Raw genomic sequence first — 17,990 nt, forward strand, 5'->3', positions numbered from 1 at the left:
CGGCTGGTCTGTATGGGGGATCCGAACCCTCGGCGGGAGCGCCGCCACGCTTCCCAAGCAGCGCACTGTAGCAGTGCGCCACCGGGCAGGCCCATAAAGGATTTTTTTTTTTTTTTTTGTCCTTTTTGAGACCGGCCGCACCGCGCTCAGCCAGTGAGCACTGTAAGTGCACCGGTCATCCCTATATAGGATCTGAACCCGCGGCGGGAGCACTGCTGCGCTCCCAGCGCTGCACTCTCCCGAGTGCGCCACGGGCTCTCTTATCTCTTTTTTGCATGTAGGTGATTTGTTTTGCTTACCTGTACAAGAAATAGCTTGGTTTACATATGTAAGAAATTGAACCAACAGTTTGAAGCTTTTCACTGTGTTGAAGCCTCAGATACTTTTTTTTTTTTTTTTAACAAGAATCTGTTGTTATTCTGGCAGAAATTTGGTTTGTAAGTAGAGTATCATGCGTGAACTGTAAGGTATAAGAAAAGTGTAGTTGTATGGATTCCAACTCTTGCAATTTCCATTAAGCTTTACTTTTTGCCTTAACATATTCTTTACCAACAGATGCAGATCTGACAGACTTGGCTAAATACCTAGCTTTCCTTTATCAAATGAGTGATTTATAACAGGAAAACATTTAGTTCTCTGAGCTCAAGCTCCTAGGATTCTTATGCTTCTCTCAACCTATTGCCAACACTGGTCATTCCTGGGAGGCTTATTCCACATAAACTGATGCACTCTGCCAGGATATCTGGTTCTTGAAAGGTGAGGGGAGGGGGCAGTGAAATTGCTGTAAAGGGCTGTCTACAGGCAATCGTGGGAACAATAACCTTTTTAGTTCCAGGACCTTGGCTCCCTCCTATCAAGTGTTGGCACTGCCAGTTGAGATTATCATCTTGTTATTATATCACACTCTGTCCTCAGAGTTCTCAGGAGGGGTCACCTATCCCAAGCTAGATCAGCATCAAAGGTTTTCATTTCTCCTTTATGTAACAGTGTACTCCTTGGATGGGATTCTGGTGTTTGGTTTGCTCTTTGTTTGCACATGTGCCTACTTCAAGAAAGTACCTCGTCTCAAAACCTGGCTGCTATCAGAGAAGAAGGGAGTTTGGGGTGTGTTTTACAAAGGTAAGGTCATGTCCGGACAGGGAGAAGAGATGTCGTCTCTGGACAGTGTTGTGCTACAAAGTGGGTGGTGGAATGGGCTGGGATTGTATTTGGTTTCACTTATAGAAAAAAATCCCTGAGATCAGGTCTGAGAATTTGTAAAATTATATACTCATTTTCCAAAGTTGAGAGAAGAGGTAAATGTTAAAATTTGCTGTCTTTTAAAACATAATTGTTTATTTTAGAATCCAAGTAATTTTTGTGTTCTCCATAGAATAAAAGTATACAAATTAAACAATTTTAGGCTGGGTTTGGAATTCCTCCCTTCAGTGGGAGGAATATTTTCCCACTGGAAATTTTTTCTGACTTTTTGTAAAGAATACACTGGAGCCTCTTTTAAGTTTTGATTTAATTAACTCATATGCTTTTTACTTTTTATTTTGGGTACCTTCATCTGGAATCATACCTACCTAGATTTTTTTTCAGAATAGGGCAAAATATAAACAAACAGTTTATTTTGCCACCTAGAGCATAAGAGTGGCATTTAAAAACATTCCCAGATACTTGAGACCCTTTATAGGTCTCTTCATTTGTTTCTAGGGATTTCATCTTTAAATTGAGGACTTTTGTGAAAGACAGAGTATGATTTCTTTTCTCCTTTTACTTTTGCCTACTAGCTGCTGTGATTGGAACCAGGCTGCATGCTGCTGTGGCAATCGCCTGTGTTGTAATGGCCTTTTACGTCCTGTTTATAAAATGAATTCCAAAGTATCCAACTCATCAACTGCCAATCAAGGGGATGGGGGTGAAGAACCTGTCGGGGGCCTGGACCCAGCATAGGAGAGTTCAGCTAAAATCATCAGAGTCCCCAGGATGACACCACAGCATCTGACCCTGCCATATGTGGGGAAAACTCATGATCAGAAACATTATTTATCCTTCAGGGGACTCCAGAAAGCCAACTTCCTTTGGTCTGTATGTAAATCAGTCTTCAGCAGAGAGCATAAAGTATTCCAGATAAATTACACCCCTTGAAAAGATCACATATGTCCTGCTTAAGAATATCAGCTATTTTGTTCTTCAGCCCCTCATCAGGATGTTTTTCAAACTGAGGCTCATGTTTTTCAAACTGAAGGAAGGAAATAGGCTGTGTTCAGACATCTTGGGAGAGGAAATAATTTTCAAGACTTGACTTTTTTTCACTGTTTTGGATTTGGCAGATTGAGAATGAGGCAGGCTGCTGGTTGGCAAACAGGAGTTATGCAACGCCAAGAAATTGTTTGGTTATAGAAATTTATTTTTCATATACTCATCTGGGAAGATGCAAAAAGAGAACAGATAAAGTAGCTGCGCTGCATGCTGGTAGGTCGAGTTTTGCCAAGAGAATATGGACCTACATAAAATTTGGGATTTATCTATCTGTGAAGAGAACAGAAAGCAGTGGCTTAGACAAAAAATTTTCTCTTCGCTGGTATCCCCAAAAGGAGACTTCAGCCAAATGGTATATGAAAAATGAATCAACTGTTGCTATTTCCTAAAGACTATTTATGTTCTCTGAATTACTTAGTGCTAAATACTCTTACTCAGTTTTAAATGCCACCACTAGGAGGAAAAGAAACTATTGAAGAAATAATTGTTTAATATATTTGCAGTTAGGGTAGAAGAAATAAATCTAGCGTATTAATTCATATACTAGTAAATTCATCTGGTATAAGAATTTATTGTGATGTTAGATGGAAGTTTTGTCATGTTATAAAAGATACAAACTTATTCTTTGTTAAATCTGGGTTACAGCAATTTTTAGTTGATTTTTTTTTTTTTTTTTCTGGGCTAGCTCTTCAATTTTTTTCATATTGCAGTAGTAGTATTTAGTTATCTCTGGAAATTTTATTTATCATAAGACCATGAGAAATTTAAATGAGATAAGCTGCTGATACTCATCAGCATGTTTGTATGTTTCATAGAATCCATAAACAAAATGAGGGTGTTCTCTGAAGTGAAGGAAAACAGAGCTTTGCAATTGAGATTGAAGAGCTTTTCCATAGAGTACGGCAACTCCTGAGCAAATCAGTTTAGATGACTCAACATTTGAAGGGAAGATTTTTCCATTCTCTCCTCATATGATCTTCAAAAGTATAAGCTGTTAGATTTATGAAGCCTATAACTTCTCTTTTTTTAAAAAAAGAATAGGTCTGAAATTAGATTATTATAATAAACAAGCATAGAAATAGGTCTTCCAGTTGAGTTGTCCACAACAGTAAAATTTACCTGTGGACAAGTTAGCTGTAGTTGACTCCTGTTTCATAATAAATTGTCTTTTGTCTGCTTAGTCCAAAAGAATAAAAGTTGCTGAAGGTTAGATTATGAAATACACAGTTTAGTGTTTTGAGGGTTTCTAGAAGTATAGAAAATCACCAACTAAACACTACATATCTAATCATCTCAGAGTTTTGGCTGTTATCTCTTCAGGAATTGGTCCACAGGGTAAATTTCAGTGATTGATATGTTTCCCATTGTCATTTCTGAGGATCATCTTTTGCATGAGAGAAAGGAAATTTAGTTGAACAGGAAAGAGAGTTACACCTTGTAGGTGTGATTTGGGAACCTGATGGCTAAAGGGAATGTCACTCCCTGGAAACAGGTTCAGCGTGTTTTGCACTTGTTATTTTGTAGCTTTAATGATTCATGTTTTCTAATAGGGCTAATGTCTCTAAGCTTGGTGCTTAGAGCTGCTTCATATTTTAAACTTGTTCCTTTCCACAGTTCCAGTTCAAACCAATTTTCACAGACTCCTGGGTGGGTAATTTTGACATAAACTCTTGAGTCGGTATATTTTGATGTTTTCATACCAGAATGTACCAAAAAGTGCACAAGTGAAGGTGATTTACAGCAAGAAACAAATATACAGCTTATTTCATTTATAGACTTTATGTAAGCAGATAAGTAGAACCTTGTTTAACTCGTTACTTTGGTTGATATGTCATATTTTTGACTAAAAATTATAAGAAGTTATTCCTCTGGGGGAGTCTCTTAGGTGTGGAGGAATAGAGATAGCAATATTGTCTCATATTCAAATTGACATCACCATAAACCCTGTATGCCAGGTGGAACGAAGTCAGTTCCTTTTTATAGTTGAAGTACAATTTTGTATTCACCATTGTCTGCGCAAATCCTTGAAAATAAAATTTCTTTCCATATAATTTTTGTCCGTTTTATTTGTCACATGCTGAATTTATTGAAGTACTCCCCTGGGTTCTGCCCATAGCATACCTTTTTAGTTCACATTAGTGAATACCATCATTCCTGTTATCCCCTTATGAGGGTCACTGAAAGTATAATTTAGCTCAATCTATGGTGGCCTAGCTTTCTTCTTTGGGGGAGCTGATAAATAGTGATAGATATGAGTGATATATGTATACATGTTTATATATATAAATATAAATGATAAGTTTTAAGGTATATTAAATAAGGTAGGTAGCACCCTCCAGTACATTTTTCCTACTACCGCTATTAAAATACAAGTATCATCTGCTATTACCAGCCATAAACTTCTTCATACAGATGAGGTTAACAGGTTAACCAGCCAGGCACCTAGAAAATCCTTGAGCCAATGGGATTCTGGCATATACAGTGGGTAATTTTCCCCTTGTTTATTCCTAGTGCCTGATGGGACTGGCACGGTGCAAATTATAACTTCAGAAATTATTTTCTGAAAATAATTTGTTTGATCTCCAAAATTGTTTTATCCTCCCCTCCCCATTTCATTGAAAAAGGAGAAAGAACTGAGAAATTAAGATTGTGCTCTCTAATGTGAGAGGAGCTAATTCTACTTATATAATCGCCAGTATTTTTCACTCTATTCATTCTGGAGTTTGAAAGTCCAATGTGCTTTAATGGATATGAACGTAAATGAAAGTTCAGCAACGTGACTGCCTGCTGTGGATTGAAATGTGACTCCCAAAGTCCATGTATTAGAAACTTAACCCCCACTGTGACAGTGTTGATGGTGGGAAATCCTATTACAGTAATTGAAAGGTGGGGTCTCAAAGAGGTGATTAGATTGTGAAGACCATGCCAGTAGATGGATTAAACTATTGATGGTTTATTGGAGGTTATGGGCGTGGTTCTCTTGGCTTTAAAAGGAGAGCACGTGAGAGTCTCTCTTGCTCCACCATCTCACAATGTGATACCCTGCATCGCTGAAGTCACCACCAAAGAAGGCCCTCACCAGATGTGTTCCCTGGACTTTGGACGTCCCAGCCTCTGAAGCTGTAAGCAATAAATATTGTTTCTTTACAGATTACCAGTTTAGGCATTTATGTTATAAGCAATAGAAACGGACTAATGCACTGCCACAGCGTCAAGTTCTGGGCAGCCAGAGTGTTCTGTGAGGACGGGGATATGCCTTCCGATCTTTACCCATTTCACAGATATCCTGACTACCTAGTCCTTGTAAATACTCTATTCCTCACTTTTACTTTTGATAAAATGTTTGCCTTCTCCCTTGGGAGACGGAGCTTTTGGAGGAGATGATACTTTTGTTGGTAATGACCAGGGATTGCAGTCTCATGGGGAAAAAAGTCATTCACCTATAAGTCTCCTGAAATGGAATCATCTCATATCCAGAAACTGGATATTTTAAAATTTAAGCTGAATAAAAATAACTTCAAGATAAAACGAAAGCTGTACGTATGGATATAAGTATGTAGCTATACAGAGAGCGAAAGACAACCACGGTTCAGTATTGTGGGAATTAGTTCCGCCTTTCCCAGGGACCTGGGTTCCCCTCCGGGCCACGCGAGGGCAGCAACGCGTGCACTGGACAGGGGGATGCGGGAGTCACCAGCCTTTGCTCTGCGTGGTTCCTCCCACAATCCTCCTTGGCAGGGCGGAGGGTTTAAAAGAGGGTTCGGACTTCCGCTGCTTTACGGGAGGGAGGGGGATCTAGAGCGTGTGTCTCGTGTGCTGTGGTGTGGCTTGGCGTGGAAGACGCGTGCGGGCCGTGTGTGTGAGTGGACGTGTGAGTGTGCGCGCGTGGAGTGTCGTGCAAGGCGAGTGCGTGCGTTCACCCCTGCGCCCCTCCCCCGCCTACACCTTGATCTTATTTGATCGGGTCGTGACCCCAGCCCCGCCGGGCCGACCCGAAATGAAAAGCTCTCCTCCTGCGAAGCCCTCTTTTCGGGGCGCTGTGCAGCGAGGCCCCTTGGGCGGCGGCAATGCCGCGGTCCCCGAGGTCCCGAAGCCGGTCCTACGGGGCCCGGCGCTCAGAAGTGATGAATTGATCAGATAGACGAGGCCGGGCTTGTCCCGGGCCACTGATTATCGAGGCGATTCTGATCTGAGTCCGGCCTCAGGGCACGGCCACCGGGCTTCGGGCGGTAGGTGGCGCTGGGGCGAGCACGTTAACAGTCGGTGGTGGGCCTTTGGTGCTGAGGTTAAGGCGTTGGTTGAATGAGCAGTCGCCTCGCCCCCGGGAGCTGGAGCTGGAAGGTGACTGTGGCCTTGTTCACCGCTGCAGTTTTTCTTCCCCGGCTCCCTCCCTTTTTTTCTGTAGCCTCGGCTGGCCTTGATGACTCTGTATGGTACCAAGCCTGGTGCCCGCAGGGCTAGCAGCATCTGCCGCTGAGGGATACGTATATTTTTCTCCATTAAGAACATGAAGAGCTTATACGGGACCCGCCCGAGATTTACTGAATTAGAATTATCAGGGAGGGGCGGGCTGGTTGGCTCAGTTGGTTAGAGCGGTGTATATAACACCAAGGTCAAGGGTTCTGATCGCCGCCCCCCCCCCCCCAAAAAAAAAAAAAAAAACCCAAGAAGATCAGCGATTTTTTTTTTTTTATATTTTATAAAACCTCGATGCATGGATCACAGTAATTTTTGATGTTCAATTCAGTCTTCATGAGGTGACTATCCAGGGAATCATCCCTCTCTGCCACCTTCAGACATTTTAAATAACGAGAACTGAAACTTCATAGTGCCACTTGGCAGCAGATGCTATCTGTATAGATTGAAGGGTTCGAGTGGAAAGGGACTGCAACAGTTTGGTTTAAGGACTTGCAAGTACCTTCAGCATCTGGAAGAATCCCTTTAATATCTGAAATATTCAACAGTGCATATGTTGTCAAACTTACTAGAAATGGGAATTCATTGTGCAATATTCTAACAGGTCTACCATTTCTTGCCCAATCTTTTTTATGACAGCAGGTTTCTGTAGTGATTTATAATTTTAGAAGCCACATTAATGCATTGATTTTCAGATGCCTTCAAACTCCAAATTTTTGAACCATGTTTATAAGACTTGAGGCTATAAATTACAGCACAAATTGATACAAAGAAAAGGGATTTGAGTCCCAGGTAATGAGTCAGTGGTAGAGTTAGAGACTGAACAATAGTAAGGAGCCAGGACCAGGGAGATGGAACCCTCAAGGAAAAGTAGAGCCCAGCAGATGACTAAACCCAGGAGGTCTGAAATTGTTAAGTGTGACATTAGCATAAATATTAATGCTACTTAGAGCTGCTAAAATTAGTGTTTGTATGCTCATTAAGAGAACAGGCTATGTCCATTCTTATTCCTCAACACTTAGCCTGGTGCCTGGCACATAAAGGTTTGCAAGGAATGTTGGATGGCTCTGTATGGTTGGAGTAATTTCAGTTTACAAAATGTCAATATCTGTGTCCTGCCAAAAACAATGCTGTTCTGTCCTAAATCCTTATCTTTTTAGCAAGATGACTTTCAAGTTGCAAATATACCCAACAGGACTAGTTTCTAGAAGTTGGGAAATTTGCCTCCCGTTCAGAGTAGTCCAGGTGGCAACTCGTAGTCCATGGGTAACAGACACTTCAGGCTTCATCTTGCACAAATCTATTTAATGGAGGTGGGCAGCAGTATGTTCCACTATGATTAATTAGTCCAGGGGCCTGTCAACACTAGGTGGAGAAGAAGCCACCATCCTTCTTTCGGGAGTAGCCTCCATTGGTGGCTGCAGTGTGAGGGGACACTGTGGAGAAAAGAGAACAGGGAGTGGGCTGTGAATAGTCAGCATGTCCCCTGGTATTAGTGTGATATGTGCCAACTTAATCACTGCTTTCCGAGACCCTCCATGATCCCTGATCTTCCCTACCAGCCAGGGTTCATTTAGAAAGACTTCTGCACCACCCCCATCTGCCCACCCAGTCTTGTAACCCTTACCTGTGGATCCCTGGATGCTGTGGATGGACTCCTTCTTAGGGCTGATCCAGTATCTGATTTTAGCCTGGGAAGTGATGGGGAATGGAGGAGTAGGTGGTAAAAATTCTCCAGGGAATTGGATCTTGATTCTAGAAGATGGTGTGGGGAAGAACAGGGGAGAGAGAAATCAGAAAGAGAAAGGTGAGGAGGGAAAGATAGTTGCATGTGACCTCAAAAATAAAGCTGCTACTGTGGTTTGAATGTCCCCCAAACTCATGTTGAAACTTAGGGCTGGCCAGTTAGCTCACTTGGTAGAGTATGGGACTGATAACACCGAGGTCTAAGGGTTCAGATCCCAGTACCAGCCAGCCAAAAAAAAGAAAGAAATTGAATTTGTAATTTAAAGAAACCTTCCAGCATGTTGGCACTTAACCCCCAATATGGTGGTGGAACATGGAGCCTTTAAGAGGTGATTGGATCTTGAGGACTGTGCCCTTGCGAATGGATTGATCCATTCATGGAGGAATGGGTCGATGGTTTAATGGGTTGTCATGGGCATGGCTCTGCTGGCTTTATAAGGACAGTGAGTGCGAAGGTTAGGTCTTTCTTTTGCCTTTTCTTGCTGTGTGATACCCTGAGTTGCAATGGGACCCTGTAGAGAGTTCCCACCCAGAGTAAGGCCCTCTCCAGATGTGTTCTCTGGACTTTGGACTTCCTAGCTTCCAAACTGTAAGAAATTGTGTTTCTTTATAAATTACCCAGTTTCAGGTATTCTATTATAAGCAACACAAATGGACTAATAACAGCAGACAAAGGCCTTTTTTTTTTTTACCCTCTGTGAAATAAACCAAAGATGTTCTTTGTTTATATAGATAAGCACAATGGTGGAGGATTTCTGTTCATTTTAAGCAATAAAAATACAGAGATTACATCACAGATACAGATGTAAAAATGCAGAAATGTGTATATAAATGAGTACCTGTTGATTGTTATTTCCCAGGTGACCACTTTACCTTATGTGATGAATGGCAGCATCCTTAAGGTGGAGAAGCTCTGCTTCTACCACTTACCCATGGGTATCCTGGATCGTCTCCTGGTGTAACAGTATTTCACATTTGTTCTTGAATGCCCCAGTGTGGTGGTTGTACAAAACTGCTAAGCGAAAATCCAGGTCATCCTTCGGTACCTACAGGGGTAGTCAATCCCTCCAGGGTTAACTCGGCTACGTATGTCCACTCTAGTCAGGTTCTGTTAGGCTTTACTCTTCCTCAGAAGTATAATGATTCACCTATTGGGTCTGAAATTCACCAACTTCTTACACACTAAATTGTTGTACATGATAACTTCTTAACTCATCAATATGGAATTGCTTCCCTTATGGTTAGGTATAAGGACTGGTGAGCTCTTACTGGAGACATGGGATACTGTCCCTGACTTGAGCTTAATGAACTTTACCTAATTCATGGTTATATTTAGTCCTTGTTTTAATCAAAAGAATGAGATATCTGGTAAAATGGTTTGCTTCAGATAACTGCCTGGAGCAAAACCAAAGCCTTCTGACTTCCCAGAGGCCAGATAAATTGGTTTGGGTTTAGAAGAATCTTGGATTGAGGACAAAAGGAAAGATGCTGAAGTAGTTAGGGACAGACTACCTTTCAAAAAGAATATTAATGAGCCCTAAATGGATATAAAGAGTAAGAGAATGTCAATGCTAGGTACCTCGGTATCAAAAAAATTGGCATCTCGCCTCATGGAAGTGATTGTGGCTGTTGAGCTGAGCCGATTCCAAGGTTCCTGTTGCTGAGCAAGGTGATTTGGGTTCTTATATGGCAATTTCTGCAAAAGAGAAAGCACATCCAGGACCTGGTTACAGGAGGACTTGCCAATGTGTTAGCTTCAATGACATCCATCCCCTTATTCCATTCTATTTGAATCTTAGAGGGACATCTGCAAAGAAGAAAGATATGGGGCAAAACTCCCCAGGTTTTTGATTCTCTTAAGTTTTCTTAGCACTGACAGAAAAAGGCCAGGAATACAGGGAAAGGGGTGGAGTGGGACAAGGAGGGTGAAGGGTGGGGAGCAGATAGGAAAGAAGAGCTCAGGTGCAGATGTCCTGAGTTTGAAGAAAAGGTGAGACTTCCTATGCAATTAACAGGTAGAAAATCAGAAGTGTGCACTTGTTAGAGGAGAGCTCAGAACAATTAATATCTGGGATGATCTGGAGGTTGTCCACATGAAGAGGTAGCTGAGGCCTACAAAAGGGAAGAAGTGGTTCATGAAGATTGCACAATATTATAACTGGGAGGAGGAGGCCCCAAAGCCTTGTCTAAGCTTGTCCCCTCTCAGGCCCATACCAAGTCAGCCACCGAGTGCCACCAGTCCTGCCCTTTGCATCTTTCTCACATCTGCACCTTATCACCATCACATGTGTCACTGCTGTAGATCCATAATTCTTCCCCCTGGAGATTGCTGCACCTGCCTCCTAGCTGATCCCTTGTCTCACTCCCATCCTGTCCAATCCACTGTCACTTGTGCTTTTTAAAACACCCATCTGATTGATCGTGTCACTCTAGTGCTTAAAATCCCGCCATTATTCCCCACACCCCAGGATGAAATCCTCACTTATTGGCATGCTATACACAGCACACCCAGTCCACCAAAGCCACTTCACCCCCAAGCACTCCATGTCACACTTATACTTCAGCCCTTAGGGACTGTTTGCAGTTCCCGAAACTGGCCATTCTATCTCTCCTTTCCATGCACCTGCTGCTTCCTTTGCCTTGAGTGTCTGGTTCCTGTTTCCTTCCTCCTAACTTACATTTCACCCTTTCTCTGACCTGGCCCAGCTAACACATATTTGGATGTCAAAACTCACCTGCTCTGTGAAACTTTCCTTTAAGTTCTTGGTTCTCACGCTACCCTACATATAATTCTATCACAACACATGTGCTGTAGTGCAAGCATTTTTGCTGTTGCTGTTGTTGGTCTGTTTTTTCAACTAGAGTTCCTTGAGAACAGGAGCTATATCTAATTTATCTATATATCCTCAGTGTCTAGGAGAGTACTAGTGTATAATAAATAATAAATATTGAATAAATAAAAAGAAGCTATTTGATGTTATTAAGCCACAATCACCATTTACTTCACCTTATTTTGCACCACTTCAAATATCCCAAACACTTCTACCAGAAAATAGATTGTCTAATTCCCAAATCACTGACAACAATCATGCTAAACCCACACATACACAAACACATCGTGGCATTAACCAGAAGACAGACACATTGTGAAAACATGTATAAAGCACGAGCTGGTGAATTTCAGAGGATTCTCTCTCACTCTACGTCTCATTTCTCTTCAGAGAACAGTTTTCCAACTAGAGAAAAGGGTAGTTTGATGGAACCTGGGTCCTCCCATTACTTATACTAATCAGTGTTTTGGGCTGAGAGAGCCCCTTATTCCTCTAGACTAGAGCTGTGTATTTCCCTCTGCTCAAAAGCACCTCTGAAACGTTAGCAGACCTGAATATGGGACAGGGACGCAGGCAGAAACACACTTCTCTGGTACCCGACTCAGTGTCCCTACCAGAGTCCTTTATGTTACCGTCTCGGCCTGTCACATCGACAGAACGACTGCTGGCGACCTACCAGGAATCTGCGTCAGAAACAATACCTTGGAAGCCCGCAGTTTTCCTAAGTAGGAATCATCGTTATCTAACGTAGGGTGCTGGAAAGGGTCCCGGGTGGGAGGCATGGTTAAATGCCGAGCGCGATGCTCTTAAGAGGGATGGGAGGTCAGAACAGCCGCAGCACAACCTTGCTAAGATCCTAATTGTTTGGAACGCCTAGTTTCGGTTGTCAGGCAACTGCCCGGCCATTTATGACTGAGATGAAGTCCCTTCGAGAAGGGCGCCACCTGGCGGTTCAACAAGGAGGTCCCTCGGGAGGAAGCTACGGGAGCGCCAAGGGAAAGCGCCGCCGGGAGTGGCAGGGAGCCCTGGATTTGCACTTCTGATCCTCAGTTGAAAAACTCCGGCCTCTTATTGTATAGGACTCCTGCAAAAGATTTCAGTTGAGGAAAGAAGTTCTAAAAGATGACCCCAAAAGTTCCTTCTCTCTCGCACCTCACAAAAGGCTTTCCTATTTTCAAAGCAATGAGAGAATAGGGATGTCAAGAGACCGAAGAGCCCACGTGTTGTGCTTGGAAAATTGCCAGCTAACGCAAACTCTCTTTACTTAAACTCGATTTAACTATTCGAGTCCAGGGTTGCTTATAGGGCCGGTTATAAAAGCACAGATGAATTTGGCGGGATGGAAGTAAGAGCTCCAGAGGCGACTTTTGCAATAGGTAATGCGTGTGTATTGGGGCCTCTCTTCTGGGCGATGACTTCTGGAGAGAAGAGACGACGTCTCAATCTTCTATAGGTTCACACGCCACGTTTGCAGAATTAGAGATGCTCATAAATAGCTCCTGGCCCGAAAGAGCAGTCGCAAACATGAATTTGTTGGCGATGGCTCGGAGGATGTTTCCACCGCGTTCTTCGCACGAGCCTCGTGCCCGCCTGTTGGGCCGGTTGCACGACCCGGGCGCGAGCAGTCTCACGCCGTGCGCGCCAGCGGCGGCGGCTGCCATGGCGACCGGCAGGTGAGCGGCAGAGGCTCGCGTGGTCCCTGCCCCACCCACGCAGAGGGAAAGAGGAGACGGTTGTCAAGGCGACTTGGGTAGGAGGAGGAGAAGAGGACGGAGGGAGGAAGGATGGGCGGCCTTGGCGTAGCCGCAGGGAGGTGACCGAAGCGAGCCCAGCCCCTCGCATCCTCCCCCTGTTTATCTCCCTCCCCTTTTTTTCCGCCTTCTGCCCGCTGAAGCAGCAGCCACCGTACCTGAGCCGCTACTGCAGCTCGCTCGGGACAACGCTATGGCTGAGCCTGAGCACAGCCATCATCCCTCTGCCAGAGGCAAGGGAAGAACTGAGAGGTGCACACCCCAGCTTCTGCGGCTGCTGCTCTGGGCTGGGACCGCCTTCCAGGTGACCCAGGGAACAGGACCGGAGCTTCACGCTTGCAAGGAGGTACTGTCCACCCCCTGACCCGACCTTGCTTTGGGCAGAAGAATCTTGGATCCCAGGCGGAGACCTTTGGGACCCAGGCACAGACAGTGTCAGAGGCTACGGAGTTTAGGTTTCTCTGGGGATGAGGCTTGTGGGGGGAGGGAAGAGGAGCCGACTGGCGTCATGGGGAGGCCAACCAACTGGAGGGCTCGCGGCATAGACCGTCCTCGCAGCTTGGGGCGCTGAGCTCAGCGAGAAGGGTCCCAGCTCCTAGAAGAAGACTGACCTGGGTCCCTGGACTCAGACAAGGGAGCAAGAAGACATGAGTTGTTTTCCAGCTGGGGTGAAGTTACCTTAAAGTGGTTGGCAACAAAGATTATGTACAGAGAGGCAAAATAGAAAGAAGGAAGGAGAGTAGTGGATAAGACAAGAGTTAGGAAGGCTGGCAAAAAGTAGAGGAATAAAGTAGGAATCCTTGTGATTTTATCATGGTTTCCGAAAGCAGAGTGTGAAGGTGGGAGAAGTGCTATTGGGACCGTAGGATCCCATCAGCTCTCTCTTTCCTCGGTATTAAACGTCACTTACATTTTGCAGGCTGCTGAATGTGGATCCTCATTATAGCTTCACCTCCCCCCAGCACACGTTGTTTAGTGTACCTGGCAGCACATGACCCACCTTTGTCCAGATTTTGAGTTCTTTAAGTGCTCGTTTTCTGTCAATCTTTACTCTCCTTCCCTGCACTTCTGCTAACATATGTCATAGGTGTTTTTCAAGGTGTTTCTAAAAGGTTGGCAACATAATTCAAACAATAGTTAATGAATGTCTTCCAACCAAAAATGCCTTTTGAAAATTCTTTTTGAAGGGATACAAAAAGGTATTAAGTAACAAAATTCAGTAGTTTCTACATTATTGAAATAATATTTGGTTGTGCTGAGTAACTTTTTAAAAACCATATGGCAGAGGCAACAACAAAATATTTACAAAAACTACATTGGGGAAGGCAAAATAAAAGTCCTGTTATCTCTGTGAAGATGTAAAAGATTTCATAATATGTCAAGAGCCTAGCACTGTAAAAGTAATCCCAAAGGACATACTTTGCTAAGGTTTTGGGAGGTTAAAATATTTTTTTATAAGTTGTCAGTTTTAACTGATTAGCAACAACAACCCATCTCATATGGAGATATATTATTGTGAAGGTGTCTAAGCATTAGACTGTCTAAAACGTAGCAGATCATGAAGAAGTGGGGGGAGATTTATGTGTAAATAAAGAGGTTTCACTTTGAAGATTCGTGGATATAGTATAAGTAACCTCAATCATTGGGACTTTTTTTTTAAAGATGATCGGTAAGGGGATCTTAACCCTTGACTTGGTGTTGTCAGCACCACGCTCAGCCAGTGAGCGAATCGGCCATCCCTTTATGGGATCCGAACCCGTGGCCTTGGTGTTATCAGCACCACACTCTCCCGAGTGAGCCACGGGCCGGCCCAATCATTGGGACTTTTGATACCTTTTATTAGTCCCAGTGACAACCTGTCCCGGGCTGTCTACATTTCCACCCAGCCTCTTCATGAAGCCTGTTTTAAAGATGGCTGGGAACAGGATGATTTTGTCAGTGACTATGGCTCACTGGCTTTCGTGGCCTATGTTCTAACCAACCAAAATAATGAGTCCAAGCAAGCCCACTTGCTTAAGAATCAAACATGGGAGTCTCCTGAGCAGAAGGTGAGAATCTTGCAGTTCAACTACCAATTCTTTATTTTATTATTATAATTATTTAATTTATTTCTTTTTCTTTTTTCAACTACCAATTCTTACTGAGATCTTTGTCAACTATGGAAAATATAAGACATTTAAGAAATTAAACACTTCATATCACCTTGATTTGGGGAGGGAAGAATATTGATACTTGAGAACTCTAATGTGTACAAATTTTGCCTTTAGTTATATTTAAATGGCCAATATTTGCCTAAGCAAAAGGCCTTGCTGCAAAGCATGAGCTCAGGGTGGTGGAAAGCTGTGGAGTTCCAGTCCTATTACTTACCGTACAGTTTTTGGATCTGTGGAATGGGTATTAGAATCACCCCTACCTCAGAAAGGATTGCTTTGAGGATTAAAAGAGAAAACACATATAAAACACAAAATGTAGTTACCTAACTCTCTTCCCTGTTAGCTTTTTACCATTAGACCTACACTCCGTGCCAAGTTGAAATGACTTAGGAGGCGTGCTCATTGGCCACAGGCGTCAGCAAGTCCTGTTTACACGCTCCTTGAGCAAACAGTGGCTACTGAACACCCTCAACTCCAAAACAATAAGGAAGAGAATAAACCCATTATTGTAATATTCTTCTTTTGTCAATATGAACTGATCCAACAAATTTGGGGGCTTCGACACCCCAATGGTGAAAAGCCAATTCAAAGTAAACTAGCTCTTTTCTGTGCTTAATCTTTCTATGAATTTTTTGTGATCCTACATTGGGTATTAACGGCAGGGACAGTCTATCAGGCCAACGCTGACCCTAATGACAACAGTGCTGTTGCAGCCTTGTTTGTGAAAGCTGAGGCATCTCTCTGGATCTAATTGGGAAAGAGAGCTTTAGCTTGTCACCTGAACTGAGGTGGCAGAGAGCTGGGAGTTCTAGACTGCTGGATGTGTACCGGGGCTTGGCGTTCCTTTTACAGTTTTACAATAATCAGGATCACCAGTGGAGCTAAACATCCTGTATGATGTTTGTCTTCATGAATCATTTCTTTAGCCCTGTGCTAGCCCAGGCTATGTGCTGACTGAGAGCCAAAGGAGCATTTCCCACAGCACAATGAATCTAAATTAAATGAGAGAGGAGTAGAAAACTGCTTTTAACACAATCTGCCTTGTCCTGAGGCTTTAGTGCTAATTGCCCCTAAAGGGACATTCCAATCTATATTGAAAAGCCAAAGGGGCTGAGGAATCCAGCAGACATAAATTGGAATAAAATTTGTTGAATGAGTGATGACTGTGCCATTTAGTAAGGATGCTACTTGAAGCAAGTTAATTAGCTTCTGACAGCCTCAGATTCCTGATCTGTAAAGTGAGGTTGGTAATACCTATCTCACAGGATTGTTGTGAGGGTTAAATTAAATTAGATAACACATGTAAAGTGCTTAGTACATACCCTTGACATATTCATAGTTGCTTAAGAAATGTTGGTAGGCAGAAAAGTTAAGTACGCAAGTTATGACATATAAAAGATGACATAGGGTTACCATGTGGTAAACAACGCAGGAGTGGCAATATAGAGATTGATAGGAAAAGAGGGAAGAAAACTTATTTGAACAGTTGGTTTGACCGGCTTCTGTAATAATCAGTAGAGTTTCAATGGGCAGAGATGGAGGAAGGGTGCTTTCTAGATAGAGGGAGGAGCCTGGGGGAAGCGTCCCAGGTGGGAAATGCAAATGCTTCTGGGAGTGGCGAGTAGAGCAGCTGGCTGAAATGGGGAGTAGGTGTGGGGTACAATGGATGATAAGACTGGAAAGTTAGAAACTGAGTGGCGAACCCCTGAAGGATTTCTGGCAGAGATAGCTGCCTGCTAAGAGTGGATCAGCATGAATATAAAGTAAACATGGTGGAGGTAGGCCAAAAGGCAAGAGCAGAGGGATGGGGTGAGGAGACCAGTTCAGAAGATTTACTGAGGTTCAGGAGGAGGTTAACAAAGAGACTGTACTGGGATGGTGGCAGTGGGATAAAGGGAGAGGCGTATATATGAAAAATACCCGAAGGTAGAGGTTAGAGGATTTGGCAACTGGTTGAAGGTGTACGGTGACAGCGAGGGGCAAACTGAGGATTTTTGTCAGGCTTTTAAAGTGGGAGAATGGTAGGAGTACTCGCTAGCGCAAATGCAGAAAGAACAGCTTTAAGGAGCAGAGTGAGCCCTTTTCTTAGTTCTGACTTCCCTGCGATCAGCCCCTGGAGGAGGTGGGGAAAAGTCCAGAGCTTTTGGCACACTACCTCACTGTATGATCATAGTCTTCTTGGTTTTTATGTTTCCTCCTGTATTTGGCTGTAACACATTATTTGAAGTTTGTATTCCACAGGGAAGTGTTTAGATCTAGAAAGCATTCAGGCAGGACTCATAAGCTTTCAGTAAATATTTCACAGAAGTATAAGATTTAAAATGATCTTTTCGTTGGGAACCATAGAGTGAGGTTGGATATTTGAGCCACCCTTCCCTATTTGATGAAGAGAGAAAATTAAAACACTCCATTTATCATGATGTAATTGTAGGCACGAAGATGTGCTCTTTTTGTCTGATATTAGAGGGGGCTACTGACTAACACATTCTTGGGATCTAAAGGCATTTAAGGAGTTATTTTATCTATTCTCCTGTCTCAAGGTAAGAATATACTAAAACCAAACCAGATTGATGATTATCTGGCTTTTTAAAAAAAACTTTAAAAATTACAAAAGTGGAACATTTTATTGGCAGACAAATTGGAAAATGTAGATAAATAAAAAGAAAATAATGAAAATCACTCATCATCCACCACTCAAACTATCATTTTTATGTATATATTTGTGAGAGAGAGACAGAAGCTTGGTACAGAGTGTGAGGTCTGGACAAAATTGGGTGGGCTGGGTTCAACTTCCAACTCCTCCACTCAGTAACCTCGGGGAAGTTATTTAATCTCTCCTGCCACAG

General features: G+C 43.1%; 3 protein-coding genes across 3 annotated transcripts in view; 2 read left to right on the top strand and 1 right to left on the bottom strand.

Moving 5' to 3' along the window:
• The window catches only part of TMEM167B (transmembrane protein 167B), a 4,095-nt gene extending 1,607 nt beyond the window's left edge, over positions 1–2,488 (top strand). The window contains exons 2-3 of the mRNA XM_008566369.1: positions 988–1,119; positions 1,776–2,488. Coding sequence (XP_008564591.1) covers positions 988–1,119; positions 1,776–1,858 — 215 coding nt within the window. The 3' untranslated portion in view covers positions 1,859–2,488. The remainder of the gene's footprint in view (positions 1–987; positions 1,120–1,775) is intronic.
• Positions 2,489–7,973: 5,485 nt separating this feature from the next.
• On the bottom strand, positions 7,974–12,066 carry LOC103585429 (chromosome unknown open reading frame, human C1orf194). The gene is made up of 5 exons (XM_008566384.1): positions 11,942–12,066; positions 9,989–10,105; positions 9,340–9,455; positions 8,291–8,418; positions 7,974–8,099 (listed from the first exon to the last, which is right to left on the bottom strand). Exons 1-5 carry the CDS (start codon positions 12,020–12,022, stop codon positions 8,029–8,031), a joined length of 513 nt encoding a protein of 170 aa, XP_008564606.1. The 5' UTR covers positions 12,023–12,066; the 3' UTR covers positions 7,974–8,028.
• Positions 12,067–13,184: 1,118 nt separating this feature from the next.
• The window catches only part of KIAA1324 (KIAA1324 ortholog), a 97,958-nt gene continuing 93,152 nt past the window's right edge, over positions 13,185–17,990 (top strand). The window contains exon 1 of the mRNA XM_008566406.1: positions 13,185–13,337. Within this exon, the coding sequence (XP_008564628.1) occupies positions 13,185–13,337 (153 nt within the window). The remainder of the gene's footprint in view (positions 13,338–17,990) is intronic.

This window comes from Galeopterus variegatus, unplaced genomic scaffold (genome assembly GCF_000696425.1).
Source record: "Galeopterus variegatus unplaced genomic scaffold, G_variegatus-3.0.2 Scaffold16, whole genome shotgun sequence".
Taxonomy (NCBI): Eukaryota; Metazoa; Chordata; class Mammalia; order Dermoptera; family Cynocephalidae; genus Galeopterus; species Galeopterus variegatus.

Coding starts and splice junctions, on each gene's coding strand:
- LOC103585429 (XM_008566384.1), bottom strand. CDS start 12,022: ATGCCTCCCACCCGGGACCCTTTCCAGCACCCTACGTTAGATAACGAT. Junction 10,106..11,941: donor GAAAACTGCGGGCTTCCAAG/GTATTGTTTCTG, acceptor TCTCTTTTGCAG/AAATTGCCATATAAGAACCC. Junction 8,100..8,290: donor CAGCATCCAGGGATCCACAG/GTAAGGGTTACA, acceptor TTTTCTCCACAG/TGTCCCCTCACACTGCAGCC.